The following is a 20,155-nucleotide window of genomic DNA, read 5'->3' as shown; positions in this document are numbered from 1 at the left end:
TACGAAAAAAAACCTATTTTTTGCTGTTGGGACTATTTTGTGGGAAATTAATTGCTTACGTAATTTCCGTAAACAGCTATGTTGGGTTTTAACTAATCAGCTAGCTACAATTTAAAGGGTTAGTTAACCCCAAAATGGAAATTCTGTCATTTATTACTCACCCTCATACCGTTCCACACCCGTAAGACCTTCGTTCATCTTCGGAAGGCAAATTAAGATATTTTTGTTGAAATCCGATGACTCAGTGAGGCCTGCATAAGGAGCAATGACATTTCCTCTCTTAAGATCCATAAAGGTACTAAAAACATATTTAAATTAGTTCATGTGAGCACACCCGTAAGACCTTCATTCATCTTCAGATCACAAATTAAGATATTTTTGTTGAAATCCGATGGCTCAGTGAGGCCTCCATAGACAGCAATGACATTCAAACTGTCAATATAGTAAACGCATATTTGAAACTGTTCATGCGAGTTCAGTGGTTCTATCTTAATATTATAAAGTGACAAGAATACTTTTTCTGCGCCAAAATAAAAAACAAAATAACGACTTTTCAACAATATCTATATGGGATGATTTCAAAACACTGCTTCGGAGCTTTGCGAATCGAATCAGTGAATTGGAGCGCCAAAATCATGTGATTTCAGCAGGGCTGGATTATCCATAGACGGGATTGGGCGAGTGCCCTGGGGCACCAGCCAATAGGGGGGCACCAAGTGATTAAGATAATGACTAGACTTTTTTAAAAAATCATGTTTTGTATATATATATATATATTATTTAGCTGGAAAGATATGGATACAAAATTAACAGTTACAATATATACAGAGAGAATATAAAGAGCCCTGCCCCTTTGATCGCGAAAGTGAAAGTGCCCTTTGCGGTCGCTCGCGGTAGAGCACTCCCGCGGGACCCAACGCAACAGAGTGCGGCGCGGGCGGTGAGACACTAACGTTACTCGTGTGCGGGTTGCAGGAGAATCAAATGATTCGCGGTACTCCCGCAAAATAGAAATATTTAAACATAAAATATCTAAAAACTACTCATTTTTTATTCATATATTGCAAAAACGCAACAAGAACAACTAATATAAAATAAAAACGATTTACAGTCGCAAGCATGTGAGATTCTATTTATAACTGGTGTTTGCAGTGTTGAGCAATGTAGCCAATCACAGACATATCTGTTGATTTCTGACACGCAATGGAGACGCAACACAATCAGGTGTTCATGTTAGAATTCTCTCACCACTCAAAACGCCGGATTTTTTATGCAGACAGTGCTGCATAAAAAAGCGGGACTGAATCCTGCGGGAGCGGGTGCTGGACTGAAAAATCCGTCCCATCCGATGTAGTCTCTACATCGCGGTGCCCACGCGTTCCAATTTCTCCTCCCCCAGAACGCGATTTCGCCCCTGCCCTCATGGAGGTCTGTGCATGCCACTGCATGGAGGACACCAGGTTTATTCTTGCCTATTTATTGGGAAAATCTTATTAAAACAAAAATTATAGGCCTATGTAGAATCCCATGCACTTACAACTATCACAGTGCTATCGTCAGTGGCTGACGATTCTGTAATCTCGGTCAAATGCAGGCAATTTTCGCTGTGTATAAAACATACAATATGCTTCAAATGATTACACATATATGTGAATGTTCATGTGCAATTTTTTTTTTTTTTTTTTTTTTTTTTACCTGGGAAGCTCGTAATTACGATAATTCCAATAGCACGTGAAGGCAGAATTAACGATTTTGCATGCACAAATTCTAGAACATTTTTTTTTTTTTTTGCTTGGGTAAGACTTATTTACCATTATTTCTCGTCAAATATGTGACACTGTTGTCGATTTGAAATTTGTGGAACGGTTTTGGTTTTCTCTTTTAGATGGTTGCTTAGATGCTTGTAAAGTTCAGTGTGTGTTTTTTGCTGGTTGCTTGCAACAGTCTTTCTTGGGCTTATTTGTTTTTTTTTTACATATGGTTTTGCATGTAGTCCTCATATATGCCTTTTATGATGGATATGATGGAAATAAAGATATTTAGTATGACATGTTCATCACTAGCATATAAATTGTATGGGGTGTGGGGTGTGTGTGTGTGTTCAAATGTGGTCACCCTTGGGCACTACACTGTGTTAATCCGGGCCTGGATTTCAGCAGTTTAGCCGTTTGATCGGAGATCCGAATCACTGATTAGAAACAAAAGATTCATAAAGCTCAGAAGCTTCATGAAGCAGTGTTTTGAAATCGGCCCATCACTAGATTGTTAAAGTCATTATCTTGTTTTTTTGGCACACAAAAAGTATTCTTGTTGCTTTATAATATTAAGGTAGAACCACTGTACTCACATGAACCATTTCAAATATGTTTTTAGTACCTTTATGGACCTTGACAGTTTGAATGTCATTGCTGTCTATGGAGGCCTCACTGAGCCATCGGATTTCATCAATAATATCTTAATTTGTGTTCCGAAGATGAATGAAGGTCTTACGGGTGTAGAACGACATGAGGGTGAGTAATAAATGACATTTATTTTCATTTTTGGGTGAACTAACCCTTTAAGTCCTTTTTTTTTTTTTTTTTTTTTGTGTAGAGCTTTTCACAATACACTGTTTCAAAGAGGCTTTACAGAAAAAACATGTTATAATGTTTATAATAATAATAAGACAACCGTTACACTCTGAGGTCTCTGTTCAGCCTGAAGCATCACAAAGTATTTTGTAAAATGACAGTGTTTGAAACTCCATATGAAACAGTTCATATACACAGAACACAATTTTGTGGTGTTTTCTTTTTCTGTTGTGGTGTTTTCCACGTCTCGTGTGCTAGTTGAGTTTGTGTTCTTTTTTCCATTGTTTAACTGGGTTGTGTTTTTGGTTTAGAAAATGTAAGCTTTGCTCTTTACGCTTCCATGTTTTGGATTGTGTACTTTCAGTAGACTCTTACACATTTTAGTCTACTACTACAGGAAAATGTAATTCAAATATTTAATGCACTTATACTTTTATACTCTGGAAAAATGTAAACACTTAAAAAAAAAATGTCTTAACAGTTTTTGGTACTTTAAAATTTGAAATCCATATGTGTGGCTGTAAGAAATTTCTTGCTTACATTTGGTCTATTTTTATCACTTGAATTCATTTAAACTATATTATAAAGAGCGCAGCACAGTGGCTCAGTGGGTAGCACTGTCACCTTCCGGTTCGAGTCCCAGCTGAGTCAGGAGTTAGCCTGTTTTCAGTGTGGGTTTCCTCCAGGTACTCCAGTTTCCACCACAGTTCAAAGACATGCAGCAGAGGTAAATTGTCTGTGTGTGAGCCCTGTGATGGACTGGCCATCAGCATCTGTGGCCCGAGATGGTGGGGCAGGCAACAGAGCAAACCTAGAGAGGATAAGTGGTGTGGAGATTGGATGGAAGAATAGAAGCAATGTTCCCGGGAGAATTTTAGCATAACCAAGAAAAAAAAAAAAAAACGTTCTTAAAACATTTAAAAAAACTGGACATTCTGAATGTTCAGAAAACATTCAGAAATAATTTTTCATAACATTTTCAAAATGATAGAATGGAACGTTCCTCTAACGTTCACATAAACCAGGAAAAAACTTTCTTAATATATAAAAAAAAAAAAAGTTTTTCAGAAATAAAATTTTTCACAATGTTATCAAAACATTCTAAGAACATATTTTTGTTCAACTTATTCCTTAAATTTGTATTAATAAATTTACCTTTGTAAAACCTGCAGAAACCCTGGTAACAGAACTCTTAAGATCCATAAAGGTACTAAAAACATATTTAAATCAGTTCATGTGAGCACACCCGTAAGACCTTCATTCATCTTCAGAACACAAATTAAGATATTTTTGTTGAAATCCGATGGCTCAGTTTGGCCTCCATAGACAGCAATGACATTCAAACTGTCAATATAGTAAACGCATATTTGAAACGGTTCATGCGAGTTCAGTGGTTCTATCTTAAGTATTATTGGAGCGCCAAAATCATGTGATTTCAGCAGTTTAGCCGTTTGATTGGAGATCCGAATCACTGATTCGAAACAAAAGATTCATAAAGCTCAAAAGCTTCATGAAGCAGTGTTTTGAAATCGGCCCATCACTAGATATTGTTGAAAAGTCATTATCTTGTTTTTTTTGGCACACAAAAAGTATTCTTGTTCCTTTATAATATTAAGGTAGAACCACTGTACTCACATGAACCATTTCAAATATGTTTTTAGTACCTTTATGGACCTTGACAGTTTGAATGTCATTGCTGTCTATGGAGGCCTCACTGAGCCATTGGATTTCATCAATAATATCTTAATTTGTGTTCTGAAGATGAATGAAGATCTTACAGGTGTAGAATGACATGAGGGTGAGTAATAAATGACAGAATTTTCATTTTTGGGTGAACTAACCCTTTAAGTCATTTTTTTGTGTAGAGCTTTTCACAATACACTGTTTCAAAGAGGCTTTACAGAAAAAACATGTTATAATGTTTATAATATCTTAAAATCTTTGAATTCCCTTGAATTCCCTATCGATATGTTTCACTTGTACTGTGTCGCTAGACGCATTGGGAAAACTCCTTTTTCTCCGATTACTGAAGGCTTATAGAATCACGTCGTGAAACAAACCAATGGCCATGCAGCATAGCTGCACGAACCTATGGCGTTAAAGCCCGCCAGAGCCCGCCGAATTGGGCGGGGCTACCCGTCTATATAAGCAGGCATTCTGCCATAGGATTTCAGTTTGATTCTCCTTCAGCGACAAACATCTTCTCTTCGCTGGACTCCGAGACAGAAGAAACCTTGTCGCCATTGAAGAGCATGAGTCTGGTCTCTCTCTGTGATCCGGCACGAGTGAGCTCACGCTGGCACAGATCCCACGTGCCTCGCTCTCCCCACAAAGAGAGGATTCTCCCGTGCTCTTTTCTCGAGCAGACCAGTGCCCCTTTTCTGGCGTGAGCAGCCTGGTCTCGTTTGGGAATCAGCTTGTGGTGTCTTTCAAGGTTGGGGTCTCATCCTTCTCAGAAAGTTTCAGAGGATGCTGGGCCTTATGGCACATCATCAGTAGTTCAGCTGGGCCTGCTACACATGCGGCCTTACAGTGCTGGCTGAAACCCTGGCTTCCAGCCCATGCTTTGTGTCTTGGACACCTCCGGATCAAGGTGGACCATGCTTCATGGCCCTGGCCCTTGGAAGGACCCTTGTCGGTTCCAATCTGGCGTGGACCAGGGAATGGACTACAGAAGGAAGGTGGTCTCGACAGATGCCCCCAACACGAGCCGACTTCAAGCTCCTGGTCGAGCATGAAAAAGCGGCTTCACATCAAATGCCTGGAAATGCTGGCAGTCTTTCTGGCCCTCAGAACCTTCCTGCCAGACCTGAGACGGCACCACGTCTTAGTCCAACATGTCTCGGACAACATGGCAGTTTTGTCACACATAAACCAACAAGTTGGACTCAAATCGAGGCCTCTGTACACCTCTTATGGGCACGACTACACCTGCACTTGCTGAGAGCAGCTCACGTGCCGGGCAGACTGAACCAAGGGGCGGACATGCTGTCCCGGGCCAACATGTCTTCAGATGAGTGGACACTCCATCCCCAGATGGTTTACATGATCTGGAGTATGATCAGAGGTCGACCTCTTCGCCTCAGAAGACAACTCTCACTGCCCAATTTATTTTTTAAAGGACAGGGATGCGATGGCCCACAAATGGCCCAGCCTTCTGCTATATGCCTTTCCCCCGTACTACTCCCTCAGGTCATAAGACGGATCGGGGGGGACAGAAGTGCAGTCCTTCTGGTGGCCCCTTTCTGGCAGAACCAGTCTTGGTTCTCAGCAGCTCCGTGGCCACTTCCCTTGAGGAAGGACTTCCTTTCCCAGGTGAAAGGAATGATCTGGCACCCCCAACGGCTCTTCACCTCTGGCCCCTCATCGAGAGCCTATGGACCTATCCGTGAGAGTCCTTAACACTATTTCTGAGGTTAGAGCCCTGTCCACTAGATGCCTATATGCTCTCAAATGGTCAGTTTTCTCTGGCTGGCGGGCAGCCCGGAGTGAAGACCCGACATCCTGTGACATTTCACTGGTACTGTCTTTCCTTCAGGAGCTGCTGGACAAGGGTCGCATCACTTCCATGCTCAAGGTCTATGTGGTGGCCATAACAGCATTACAGAACGCTCATGTGGCCAGCCAGTCCGTAGGCAGGAACAACCTGGTATAAAATATATAATATCCATATATATCCTTCAGTCCCCTCTAAAATTAAACATTTGGTTGCATCCTTGGTGCAACTCCTTAAAGTTCTGTCAACAAAGAATGTTGTTCCTCTCAAATAATGTTAATATGAAGACATTTCATTCAGCTGAAAAAGAAAAGAATCAGACATACATCCTGAAGAATTAATTTTTTAAAATGGTAGGAATTAAGATTTATTTTTTTCCATATGAACAAGTGGTTTGATTTTATTTTATTATTTTTTTACAAGTACTATTTTTTTTGAGAAAACTTGCAAAAATTTCTAGCATATTCCAAGTCAAGAATGAACATGAAAAAAAGGGGATTTATTGCTGAATGTCAAATGAAAACTACACTTTCACCGTGTGAATACGACTCAGTTGCTGCGGTTACCATGCACCCATCTATCTGAACCACTAGAACATGCAGAGGGAGGGACGCCTTCACAGGCAGAGCGGAAGAACAGAAGAAACAGAGAGAGTAAGACAGGAAGAAAATCAATCCGTGAGACGAGTGGCGCTTTAAACGACTGTGCACACAGAATGAATCTTGAGCGTGTGTGTGTGTGTGTGTGCGTGTGTAAGTGTATGCATTTGCATGTGTGTTTAAGTGTAAGTGTGCAGGTGGCGGGTTTGTCTTTTCAAATGTAGGTTGCTGGGCTCTGGAAGGAGCGGTTTACGCTTTATAAACCACCTAAAGTAGCACGTCTAGTAGCCGTACACGCATAGCTTCCAGCAAGTCTCCGACTTGCATACAGCACGGACTTGGAACGACCCCACCGAAAACGAAACAAAGAAAAGCCGGCAAAACATGGAGCGTTCGCAGACAAACACACCTGGTCGTATCGTTCCTCATAGTCTTCCCAGCATGACGCAGACGCGACGGGCAGTAATGGATCTGTTTCATGAGTAATGCAGATTTCGATGAAAAGTCCTGAGACACAGTGCGGCTTAAAGCTGCTGGCATAGGAATGGGAACGTGTGGGAGAGAGATGTAGGTCCGTGTAGGCTAGAATCAGGCTGGATTGGTTCCTCCGCAGGCCAATGACTACACAAGGAAGGAAGGTTACAGTGCAACGAGCTCGTGTCACCACTAGGGGGCCGGATTAACCCATTAGCGCTAACCTGGTAACATGACAGAGCTCCCTTTCGACAAAGCCAACATCCTAAAAAGAGTACAAGCATACGTATATACACACACACAGGCGCACGTCGACACTCACAACACGCACACGTGCACGCGCTCGAAACGTTAACCTGAAGACGAACACAACGCGAACGCACGAACGGAACGTGTTCTTGCACGACAAAGACACGTACGTATACACTGAGGTTCAACGATACTCTCACGCACACGGACAGAAGTGTAAACACATTCATTGGACGTACAGACCACCATTTTGAAAACCCTGAACACCAGGGCCGATACTGCGACCCAGCGTCATGCCCTGTGAACTCCTGCGTACCTCTGTTTCCATGGAAACAATATGCGACGACCAGTTGAGAGAAAAGAAAACGGAACGTAGAAACCAAAGTCGAACGCAAAAGGCGCTCGGATGCGCGAGCGAACCCGCATCCGATGCCGGGCGTGTGTGCGTGTGAATCCTACTCGTGTAAACAAACACCTTACACAGAAGTGATTTGATATTGCATGGTGTCTGAATAATATCACAGTTCAAATGGGGAGATCCTGAACAAACGAAACAAACGGACAAAGAAGAAAACAGAACAACATGTCTATAAAACCCAAGAGTCTGTTTTTAAGAAAGGCTACAAAAATTCAACTGAACCTCCCTCGTCGGCAAACAGCAAAAGGCACCACAATATTATTCTATTTCTAACTCGTGAAAAAATTGGCACGTAATTCTTCTTCATAATGCTGTAAATCAAAAAAAGGAATTACATATAAATAGTTTTCCCCCTATAAAAAAAGTCTTTGCTGCTAGCTAGTAGACAATTTTTGCTGAAATGAAAATAAATATTTCATTTGTTTAGAATATCTGTCTGTTATATAAAATAAAAAATATTTCTCATAGGTGCAGGTCTATAGCATATCGTTTGTTTTCACGCCCGTCCTTGCTCTCGTCGTTCTTTTTTAAAGGGGTGCATTGTCCGGTCTGGACCGCGACTGCGACAGTTTGTTGGCCTGCACGTTGCCACGGGAGCCGGAGCGTCCCGTGTTGCTGAAAGTCCGCGTGTCGTTGGGTCGGTAGATGGTGGCCGGTTCGGTGGCGTTCATGTTCTGCATACTGAGAAACGGCGTGCTCTCGCCGTGGCCGAGGTCGCCGACCTCGTCGTCCTCCCACTCGCTGTCCGACAGGCAGCTTTGAGAGCTGTAGTTCCTGGGGTCCGGCGCCCGCTGCGACACGTGCCCGTTGAGCCGCGACCTCCTGCGCCAACGCCGCCCGCTGCCGCTCTTCTTCTGCTGCTCCCGGGAGGACATGTACTCCTGCGTGGTCTCGTAATCCTCATCGTCCACGAAGCGGTACGGGCTGGACGGGAGGGAGCCCGTGCTGTCCGCCGCGTAATACGGCCGCCGGGACCGCCGGTAGCGGTGCAGGAGGGGCTGGTCGTCTTCGGGCGAGTAGGCCGCCATTGCGACGGCCGAGGCGGCGGGCGGCAGGGAGAGGGCGTGGCTGGCGTTGGGCGTGGTGATCTGAAAGGTAGGCACCTGCGGGGGCAGTGAGGAGTGAAAGTCCACCGGAGATAGACGCGCCGGCGTGGTCAGAGCGGACACGTACCTGCGAAGATACGGAAAAACGTGAGAGGAGGAATGGAGAAATGAGAAAAATACAGACTAATGTTCAAAAGTTTGGGGTCGGCACGTTTTTTCATGTTTTTCAAAGGAGGCTCACCAAGGCTGCATTTATTTGATCAAAAATGTCTCCAGTGTTACATGATCCTTATTCTAATATGCTGATTTGCTGCTCAAGAAACATTTCTGATTATTATCAATGTGCTTCATATTTTTGTGAAAACAGTGATATATATATATATATATATATATAATATTTTTTTTTTTTTTTTGAATTTTCTTGAAATTTGACTTTTTTTTTCAAGATTCTTTGATGCTGAAATGAACAGCATTTATTTGAAATAGAAATCTTTCGTAACAAATGTATTTACTGTCACTTTTGATAAATTTAATGCATCCTTGCTGAATAAAAGTGTTAATTCTTTAAAAAAAAATCTTATTGTCCTTGAATAGGCCAATATCTACTGCATACAGGGCTTGATATTAAGTTTTTTGCTTACCAGCCACTGTGGTTAGTGGTTTTCCAAAGTTACTAGCCACTCAGCATTTCACTGGTCACAGTTTTGACATCAATAGCATGGGGAAAAACCCTGTAGATATTTTTTATATTATTTCATAATTTGGCAGCAGATATTTTAGGCTGCTGTCACTTTAAGGCCTTGACGCACAGATCCATTACACTGTTACACATGCGTTTTCTTTCTCAACTGTTTATGTTCACTTAATACATGTTGGCATGAATACTAAAAAAAATGGCGTTTTGACATTATTCTGTGTGTATCTGACTGTTTAAAGCAGTGGTCTCAAACTGCCGGCCCGCGGGCCATTTATGGCCCGCCCTCCCCCTCTACCCGGCCCGCAACTGATCTCAAAAATAAAACATAATCCGGCCCGCTAAATTATTATTATTATTATTATTATTCTCTGGTTGCTACCTGTCTGATATGCAAAGAAAAAGTCGCCGTTCTATGCGGCATTCACATATCGCGTCACATAAGCGGCCGCGCCGCATTCTCCTTCTTTCCAATGCGCTTTCGCTCCAGTGGCGTCTGCCGTTGCTATGCAACCATGAGCCGCGCTCTCAACCGCGTCGCTTCTATTATGAGCGCTCTTGCCTAAATTACAGTAAAAGCACTCGACTTTAAGTCACAAGCGCTGATTTAAACCACCGAAACGTGTCCGATGAAACCATTAACCGTTACCGATGCTCAAACGGCATCTTGGACAAATGTGGCCCAGCTGTGTGAGCAGAAGCGCTGCAGGTGTCTGTCAAGAAACAGAGTAGTGTACAAATGTATTCAGGGATTGTATTTGTTCAGTACAGTGTTGTTCAGTGCAAGATTTTAATGTTATTTAAGCTAACATAAATTAAGGGAAAATACTTCCATCAAATGTTAAAAACTAATAATGTATGTAACAATGAAAGGTTTTTATTTTTTGGCAAAATAAAGTTGATATATAGCTCCAGTTTTTGTTTTTGTTTATTTCTGACCCCTCCATGCCACAAGTGTTGCTGGTTTTGTTTCTAAATTACTGATTTTTTTATTCCATGCATCTTGTTGGACGTGAGAAGTCACACCAGACTATTTCAATTAATAGTATTATATTAGTAGTATTATATTAGTATATTAGTATTATTATATTAGTAATAGTATTATATAATTATATTACACTCTGTAACAATGAGAGAGACACTGCTGTTTAAATTTAGTATGGTAAATAAAATATTTATAGTATAGTTATAAAAATATTTTTATCAGGCCTAATGAAATTTGAAGTAAATGAGAAATAATGCAAAGGAAAGTAAATTTTCTGAAATGTTGCGCTTTCTTACGCTTGAAGGTTAATATGGCCCTCCTATGAGGTGTCAATCACAGAAACGGCCCCCCCCGCCAATTTGAGTTTGAGACCCCTGGTTTAAAGGGTTAGTTCACCCCAAAATTGTCATTTATTACTCGCCCTCATGCCGTTCCACACCCGTAAGACCTTTGTTAATCTTCGAAACACAAATTAAGACAGTTTTGTTGAAATCTGATGGCTCCGTGAGGCCTGCATAGCCATCAATGACATTTCCTCTCTCAAGATCCATTAATGTACTAAAAACATATTTAAATCGGTTCATGTGTACAGTGGTTCAGTATTAATATTATAAAGTGACGAGAATATTTTTGGTGCGCCAAAAAAATAGTGATGGCCGATTTCAAAACACTGCTTCAGGAAGACATGCTGATTCATAACGCGACTCAGCGGTTCGGAGCGCCAAAGTCACGTGATTTCAGCAGTTTGGCGGTTTGACACGCGATCTGAATCATGATTCGACACACTGATTCATTTATTATCTGATGCTTCCTGAAGCAGTGTTTTGAAATCGGCCATCACTATATAAGTCGTTATTTTGTTTTTTTGGCGCACTAAAAAAATATTCTCGTCACTTTAATATTAATATTGAACCACTGTACTCACATGAACTGATTTAAATATGTTTTAGTACATTAATGGATCTTGAGAGAGGAAATGTCATTGCTGGCTATACAGGCCTCACTGAGCCATCGGATTTAATCAAAAATATCTTAATTTGCGTTCCGAAGATTAACGAAGGTCTTACGGTTGTGGAACGGCATGAGGGTGAGTAATATATGACATTATTTTACTTTTTGGGTGAACTAACCCTTTAAGCGCACAATAAGCAGTGAAACAGAACTCAATTTAGTACTGAGCGGTGGCTTTATGTGCCGCACTTTGGTGGTGGTTTGAGCAGAAAATCTGCGGGAATGAGTAAAATTATGCGCAATCCCACGCTGAAATTCAAGCCCTGTAACACCAACAATGTTCATCCAGAGCAAATGAAAATGGGTTTGTGTGTCAACTCGCTGTTGAGAGAGATGAGAGAGTGAGAAAACACAACTGGTATCATGTATCTATTCTGTGAAAAATTGAAAAATTTATATATTATAGGCCTATATAAATTTCAACAGGTGTTGACAGGTGTTAATGTGAAGCCCTGACTGCATTTATATAAAGATGAATCACTCAATTAGAATGACAGCATCAAATCTGAACAGATAACTTACATTAAACACAACCAAACAAAAACAAATGAGAAAACAGCAAAAGCATTTAACTAAACATTTTCCTACTAAAATGAAATATGTGAATCATTTACTGAATCAGCCTGTTTAAATTAACTATCCAACCAAAACAATTCATGAAAATGAAACTGACTTTCCAAAGCTACATTACAGAGAAAGGGCTTTAAAAAAAAAGCTTCACTACACTGTAACGTGTTGGAAAAAGTTGTTTGAAAAGATTTACATTTAATAATTTAGCAGATGCTTTTATCCAAAGCAACAAATGAGGAACATGACAGTTAGCTACTGCCACTGAAAATTATCTGAGATCAGCTTATGTTGTGCTATGGTTCAACGCCAAATATCATATCACTGATAAGATAAAGCTTACAATCTTCCTTGTCTGATTTAACCAACAGGACAGTCAGCATACTTTTATTTGACTACAAATATGCACAGTGACTTTATCCTTGAAGGCGAACAGCTCTTATCTGCTGTTATTTCCTCTTTCATTCACCTGTCACTGTGAGGCGAGTCCCGCAGGGAGTCGTAAGAGTCTCCGTACTGTAGGGGGCACTGTGTAGCATCAGGATAACCACAGTATGCTGCACGGCGGGCACGAGCCTCCATACACGCCGGGCTGCTGCATTTACTGGTGCCAACGGAGGAAGAGAGCGCCCCCGACTGGCAGTCAGAGTGCATGCTGTCCGTCCGGTCCATACTCCATGTGCGCTCCTCGTGCCTGAGAGGCGGCAAAAAGGGAAGTACAAAATATGTGAGAGAAGTATATGTGAGGGATACAAATACATGCACAACTGTTTTCAACATTTATGATCATCAGAAATGTTTCTCGAGCAGCAAATCAGCATATTAGAATGATTTCTGAAGGATCATGTGACACTGAAGACTGGAGTAATGATGCTGAAAATTCAGCTTTGATCACAGGAATAAATTACATTTTAAAATCTATTAAAATAGAAAACAATTATTTTAAATTTCAATAATATTACAGTTTTTAGCCTTGGTGAGTATAAAGACTTTAAAAAATCTTATTCATTCCAATAGATTGAATTTTATGTTCAATTATATATTTTAATGAATCAATTTTATATACAGTATATGGAAAAATAAATGGATGTAAACTGTTTTTTTTAGATGGGCTGGTAAATGAACAAATAAACAGACAGATGGCCAGAGGATATACAGTATGTCAAGGATCAATATATGGAAATGAAAGGGAAGAAGAGTCAGTACCGGTGACTGGAAGCGTGGGAAGCTGTGGAGGTGTGGTGGGATTGTGACGACATCCGGCTGCCCGAGAAATTGCCTGATGTCTCTGTTCCATGTCGTACTACTCGTTCAGTTGCTGGAACATTCTTAGATATATACTGCAATAAAAAGAGTATCATGAGATTGTGCTGTTGTTGCTTTCACAATTAAGTCCTACCAAATTCAATTACATCTGAAGAATGCTTACGGCATCAATGTGAGCGCCACAGGAAGCCGTTTAAAGGGATAGTTCATTTACTCACACTCAAGTTGTTTCTTTCTTCTGCTGAACACAAAAGAAGATATTTTTTAAAAATGTTGGTAACCAGAGAGTTGACGGTAGCCATTGACTTCCATAGTATTTTAATATTTTTACTGTGGAAGTCAATGGCTACCCTCAACTGTATGGTTACCAACATTCTTCAAACTAACTTCTTTTGTGTTCAGCAGAAGAAAGAAACTCATACAGGTCTGGAACAACATGAGGGTGAGTAAAAGATGACAGAATTTTCATTTTTGGGTGAACTGTCCCTTTAACACTTAAAAGAATTTGAATCAATTAAAATTTACTTCTGGATTGCAGTCAGATCCGGAAGAAAACAGACTGCTCTTCACATGAACAAAAGCCTTTTTAAATAAACTGGACTTTAAAAGCTTTCAATCTAACAAACAAACCAACCCAAATCTATGGTCCACGTCAAAATCCTATAGGTTAAAAGCAACATTAAACAAAGGCAATCTGCATGAGAACAGATGGTTAATTTGCGTGCATTATTAAATCTTCAGAATATGCAAATGAATGTATCAGCATACAGGAAATGAGAGGCAAACAAACTCACATCCACCATGGGGATTTCCTCAGGGCCAGGACCAGGATGGTTGGGGCCGTTGGCCAGCATGCGGTTGGGATGCTCCCCACACATGTTCTGGTGCAGGTGGTTATGCATCTTCTTCCTTTGTTTCCTGAAGAAAGATCCAATCTGAAATCTGATCTGTGATCTATACCACTACAGACTCTGATATTCAAAACAGAAAATGACCAAATATCTGCTGTGCACTAACCTCCTGATCACTATAGTAAAACATACAAAAGTTACTTTGATTTTTATGGATAGACACATAAACATGAGCTGATTTGTTTTACTAATTGGCATAATATTATCATTTAGTTTGTATCCAGTACCAAATATAAAATTATTGAAGAAAGCTATAATTTGTATAATATTTAATTTGTTGAATTATCTAAACATATGCATTGCCATATGGTCATATAATTGAATTTATAATTTGCCTATTTGGTTTGAATTGGTTTTTTTTAAAAGAAATATTATTTTATAAAATATATGATTATTTATTTTATAATAAATACAGTACTTTATATATTTATTTATATTATCAGAATTTTTTATGTTTTTGAAAGAAACCTCTTATGCATTCATTTGATCAAAAGTACATTAGAAACAGTAATATTGTGAAATATTATAACAATTTAAATAACAGTTTTCTATTTTAATTTGTAATTTATTCCTGTGATCAAAGCTGAATTTTCAGCATCATTACTCCAGTCTTCAGTGTCACATGATCCTTCAGAAATCATTCTGATATGCTGATTTGCTGCTCAAGAAACATTTATTATTATCAATGTTGAAAACAGTTGTGCTACGTAATATTTTTGTGGAAACCAAGACACATTTTTAGGATTCTTTGATAAATATAAAGTTCAAAAAGGCATTTATTTAAAATAGAAATCTTTTGTATTATTATAAATGTATTTAATGTCACATTTGATCAATTTAATGCATCCTTGGTGAATAAAAGTGTTCATTTAAATACTATGCTATATCCAATATATATATCGCCCGGCCAAAAAAAAAAAAAAAAAAGTTGCTGTTTGGATTTAAATAGGCAAATGCTTAAGAGTCTATGATTGGATCATTATTGCAGCGATTATTATGTTTCTACCATGTTATATGCAACAGTTCTTCTAACCCTAATTGATGGAGTGTGTAGCTTTTCATTTCTTAAACAACCATGTAGGAAGACACATCATGGTCACATTTCTAGGATGACAATGTCAAGATTCATCATTGGCACCTCTGAAAGTCTTTGGGATGTGCTGGAGGAGACTTTACAGAGTGTTCACCTCTTGTATTGTCAATAGAAGATCTTAACCAAAAATTGATGCACCTCTTGATGGAAATAAATGTTGTGATGCTATTTCCATCAAGAGGTGCATAATTTTTTGTTAGAAGAACTGTTGCCAAACATATAACATGATAATAATCACATTTGCCTGTTTAAGTGACTTTTTTTTCGCCGGTCAGTGTATAAGGACTCATAACATGAGTTCTGCTACTTTCACCCAAGGGTGTGTAAGTGTTTCTTAGGCATGCTTTTTAATTTAATGTGTGAATGTGCACAGCTCTTTCTGGCGATCAATAAAGTTCCCGGGGCTTACTTGGTTTTGCAGTATGCCACCACGCACACGATGCCAACCACCAGCAGTGCCACGCAGATGCCCGTTATCGTCAGCACACGTTTTTGGTACAGCTCCTCGGCCTCTGAATGAACGAGAGCCATGGACAAGCACACGCATATGCACAGACGTAGACACAGAGACAAACACACATGTACACGATGGCCATTGAACACAAAGACACACATACATACAAAACACACAACCGCTGCATCAGTGGCAGCCTTTATACTATGTCAAACTAACTCATTCATCCTAAAACACTCTCTACATTTCATTTTACAATAGTAAACAGTCATTTGTCACTTGTAAACAGTCTCATTTACTTAAAGGGTTAGTTCACCCCAAAATTTAAATTCTGTCATCATTTACTCACCCTTGTGTCATTGCAAACCTGAATTATTTTCTTTCTTCGGTGGAACAAAGAAGGAGATGTTTAAAAGAGCAAAGTCCAAGCTTTAATGCCGCCTTCACGTGCTGTCGGAATTATCATAAATATGAGTTTCCTAGTTAAAAATTGGACAAGTCATATTTATCACCGGGAAGCTTGGGGATAATTTTAATATTCAAGTTCCCGTGTTGGGCGGGCAATATACATTAAACAATGGTGGAGGGGAGAATGATTGCCACTGTGACTGCTATTCTTTTTTTTCCCACAACAGCTACATCGCCTTGTCTTGTCGTTAAAGTAGTGCATATTTACATATTTGAGTGATCATTTGAAGCGTATTGTATGTTTTATACACAGCGAAAATAGCTTGTATTTGACTAAAATTCCAGAATTGTCAGATCTAGATCTAGTGCAGTGAATGTTTCTATGGTTGTCAATGAATAAGGACGCTAAATATCATTTTGGCTTTATTTTAGATTTTCCCAATAAATAGGCTAGAATAAACTTGGTGTCCTCCATGATTCCTGTTCTTTCCGACAACAAAGCACTTGAATGAAATTTCTGATAGGCACACTCTAAAAAATGCTGGGTTAAAACAACCCAAGTTGGATTGAAAATGGACAAACCCAGCAATTGGGTTGTTTTAACCCAGCGGTAGGGTTAAATGTTTGCCCAACCTGCTGGGTAGTTTTATTTAACTCAACTATTGTTTAAAAATTACTGTATTGCTTAATTAAAATTAACCCAAAGTATGTTGGAAATGAACATTTATTAATGTTCAATGAATAATTATTAAACAATAAACATTTATTAAATTGCTTATTAATAAATTTATATTAATAAACTATTAAACTACTACATTTATATTAATAAAATATTAAAGCTTATTAATAAACATTCAGCTTTCGTCTATTATTGTTGCCTCTAATTGCATCTGGTTTTTAATTTCCCAACTATTTTGGGTTCATTTTAAGCTAGCCATATAGCAATTTTTAAACAATAGTTGGTTTAAATAAAACTACCCAGCAGGTTGGGCAAACATTTAACCCAATCGCTGGGTTTGTCCATTTTCAACCCAACTTGGATTGTTTTTAACCCAGCATTTTTTAGAGTGCAGTGGATGGGTAAAATGTTTTCCCTACCTGCTGGGTAGTTTTATTTATTGTTTAAAAATTACTGTATTGCTTGCTTAAATAAACCCAAAATATGTTGGAAATTAACATTTATTAAAATTAAATTGGTTATGAATTAATGTTCACCTTATTATTATTGCATCTAGTAATTATGTGTCTGATTTTTAAATTTAATTATTTTAATTGGGTTAATTTTAAGCCAGCCATATAGTCATTTTTAAACAAAAGTTGGGTTAAATAAAACTGCCCAGCATGTGGGGCAAACATTTAACCCAACCGCTGGGTTAAAACAACCCAATCATTGGGTTTGTCCATTTTCAACCCAACTTGGGTTGTTTTTAACCCCACAGCAGAAGTCCCATATAATAAAAGTGAATGGAGACTTGGTCTGTCGAGCAAGATTTTCAGTGAATAACAACATCCGAAGCAATCGAACGGCTTCGGAATACTTGTAAAATAGTGCACAATGCATATGAACTACTTTTATGATGCTTTCATGGTGCTTTTTTGTCATTTTTGGAGTTGTCGGCCCCAGTCCTCATTCACTTCCATTGTGTGGAAGAAAGCAGCTTGGACATTCTGCTAAACATCTCCTTTTGTGTTTCATGGAAGAAAGTCATACAGGGTGATGAGGGTCTGTAAATAATGTCTTTTTTGGGCAAACAATCCTTTTAAATCTAAAAACTTCATGTTTTAGGGGTACTGAGGTGCATGAGATGTCATTCTAAAAACATTTCAGATGGCTGATATCAGGTGCTCGGCAGCATGGGAAGGGCACAGCTGTGGTGCTTTCTCTGTCTGCCAGGGTTTCACATAAAGCACATTATGCTGAAACAGTGGGAGAACTTTTGGCTACCTTCAGGACTGAAACCATCCTGTGCAACATTGGAAAATCGAGTTTTTGGCTAGAAGTGTTCATAAAATGAAATCTCTGCCCCTCTGAAAGCACATCACATGCATTATTCTATATATAATCCTATGATGTCTGAGCTTATACGTCTTGCATAAAGCATGCCTGTAAAATAGAGTTAAAACACACAAACTGCTTTTCTATAAGAGCTCTTCAGAGAGGGTTGTTCATAAAACCGGTCAAATTCAAACATGAAATCAAAACGGACCTAATTTACTTTTCTTAATGCAGATTTCTCATCTTATGAATGATTCATCAGTGCACATTATTTTAAAGAAATAACATTAAAATAATCATATTAGGTCTCACTTTAGTTTAGGGTCCAATTCTCACTATTAACTACGACTTTTGCCTCAATAAACTGCTTATTAATAGCTAGTAAGGTAGTTGTTAAGTTTAAGTAGGATTAAGGGATGTAGAATATGGTCATGCAGAATAAGTACTAACAAACAGTTAATATCCCAGTAATATGCATGCTAATACGAAACTAGCAGCTAAAGTTTGTAAACAAACTTTGATGTTGGCTTGAGAAAGCCAAAGCACATGTCTGTTCGGTGTTCAATTAAATGTTTTTACTTAAGGGTTATTTGTAACTAATTGAAAGTGAAAGTAAACGAGAGGATTTCTTATCCTAGGCTCCCTCTAGTGGACAGAATTACACCACTAAAGGGCATTTTTGCTCAGCCAATGTAAGTCTAAGGGATTTTTCTTATTTTTGATTATTAATTATATGAAGACTGTAAGTCCGATCAGCGTGAAAAGATATAACAACTAACTCCATAACAGGCCCAATGTCTTGTACTTATGCGTGCAGCATTAAAGCTCACAGTCAGAACATTTAGTCTCCGAAGAATGATAAGTTTAAAATAGGATTTTAATATATTGGCTTTCTCAAGCCAACATAACTAGTTAATAGTGAGACTTGAACCCTAAACTAAAGTGTTACCTAATATTATTATTAATAGATTTCATTATAATTTGCACTGCCTCTTTTCAATACACATTTAATTTATTGTTTTACTCTGAAATATCACATTACACATAAATAATATCGCATTTCAACCAAAAGTCAACCATTTCTTGTTGAATTTAAAACTGATTGGGTGAAAAACACCAAGAATTGTTTTGATTAAATGAACAGGTTTTATGAAGACCGTCTATACAGATGTGTTGAACATATTTTTTATATCTGGGTCTGATATTTGAAAATGAGAATATTCGAAACATCCTCTGGGGTGCTGAACGTGGGCAGCAACAGAGGAAGCATACAGAACATGAAGGAAGGGAACGAAAAAACGGACGGGAGGAAGGAGAGAAGAGAATTGAGGGCCAAACAGTAGAGGGATGAGTGTGTAATAAAAGAGAAACGCAGGGGGGAGAGGGGGGGGGGGCGGTTGAGTCAGACACTGATATTGCATTGCATGCTTGTTACAGGAAACAGAGATCAGAGTACACGAAGAGAGGGAGAGAGAGAGAGAAAACGGAGAGCGAGATGTACCCAGACCAACGGCTAATGTACTCTAGTGGTGCAGACAAGGAGACAGGAGAAGAGATGGGCAACACTCATTTTACCCCTCACTTGCCTCCCTGATATGTACGTTGTATGCAAAAGAAAATGAAAACGCTACGTTTTAAAAAAAAAATCAGGTTCTTAATCAGTATATTTGTGTTGTTTTCCAGAAAAAAATGCTTACAAAAAATAAACATCCATAAATGTACTTGAGAAGCAAAATTAAATTAAGATATACATTACCAATCAAAAGGGATAAAATATAGTACAAAACTGTAGAAATTTTAAAATGTAATTTATTCCTGTGATCAAAGCTGAATTTTCAGCTTCAGTCTTCAGTGTCATTTTTTCAGAAATCATTCTAATATGCTGATTTGCTGCTCAAGAAACATTTCTTATCATTAT

General features: G+C 38.9%; 1 protein-coding gene across 5 annotated transcripts in view; it reads right to left on the bottom strand.

Annotated features, from left to right (window-relative positions):
• Positions 1–7,978: 7,978 nt before the first annotated feature.
• The window catches only part of nrg2b (neuregulin 2b), a 90,345-nt gene continuing 78,168 nt past the window's right edge, over positions 7,979–20,155 (bottom strand). For all 5 annotated transcript variants that reach the window (XM_048202777.1, XM_048202771.1, XM_048202772.1 and 2 more), the window contains 5 exons: positions 15,789–15,891; positions 14,170–14,293; positions 13,316–13,449; positions 12,579–12,803; positions 7,979–8,979 (listed from right to left, as the gene is read on the bottom strand). In XM_048202777.1, the coding sequence (XP_048058734.1) occupies positions 8,334–8,979; positions 12,579–12,803; positions 13,316–13,449; positions 14,170–14,293; positions 15,789–15,891 (1,232 nt within the window). In that variant the 3' untranslated portion in view covers positions 7,979–8,333. The remainder of the gene's footprint in view (positions 8,980–12,578; positions 12,804–13,315; positions 13,450–14,169; positions 14,294–15,788; positions 15,892–20,155) is intronic.

This window comes from Megalobrama amblycephala, linkage group LG9 (genome assembly GCF_018812025.1).
Source record: "Megalobrama amblycephala isolate DHTTF-2021 linkage group LG9, ASM1881202v1, whole genome shotgun sequence".
Classification (NCBI taxonomy): domain Eukaryota; kingdom Metazoa; phylum Chordata; class Actinopteri; order Cypriniformes; family Xenocyprididae; genus Megalobrama; species Megalobrama amblycephala.
Note: the sequence above shows the minus strand (reverse complement) of the source record. Positions and strands in the feature narration are given on the sequence as shown.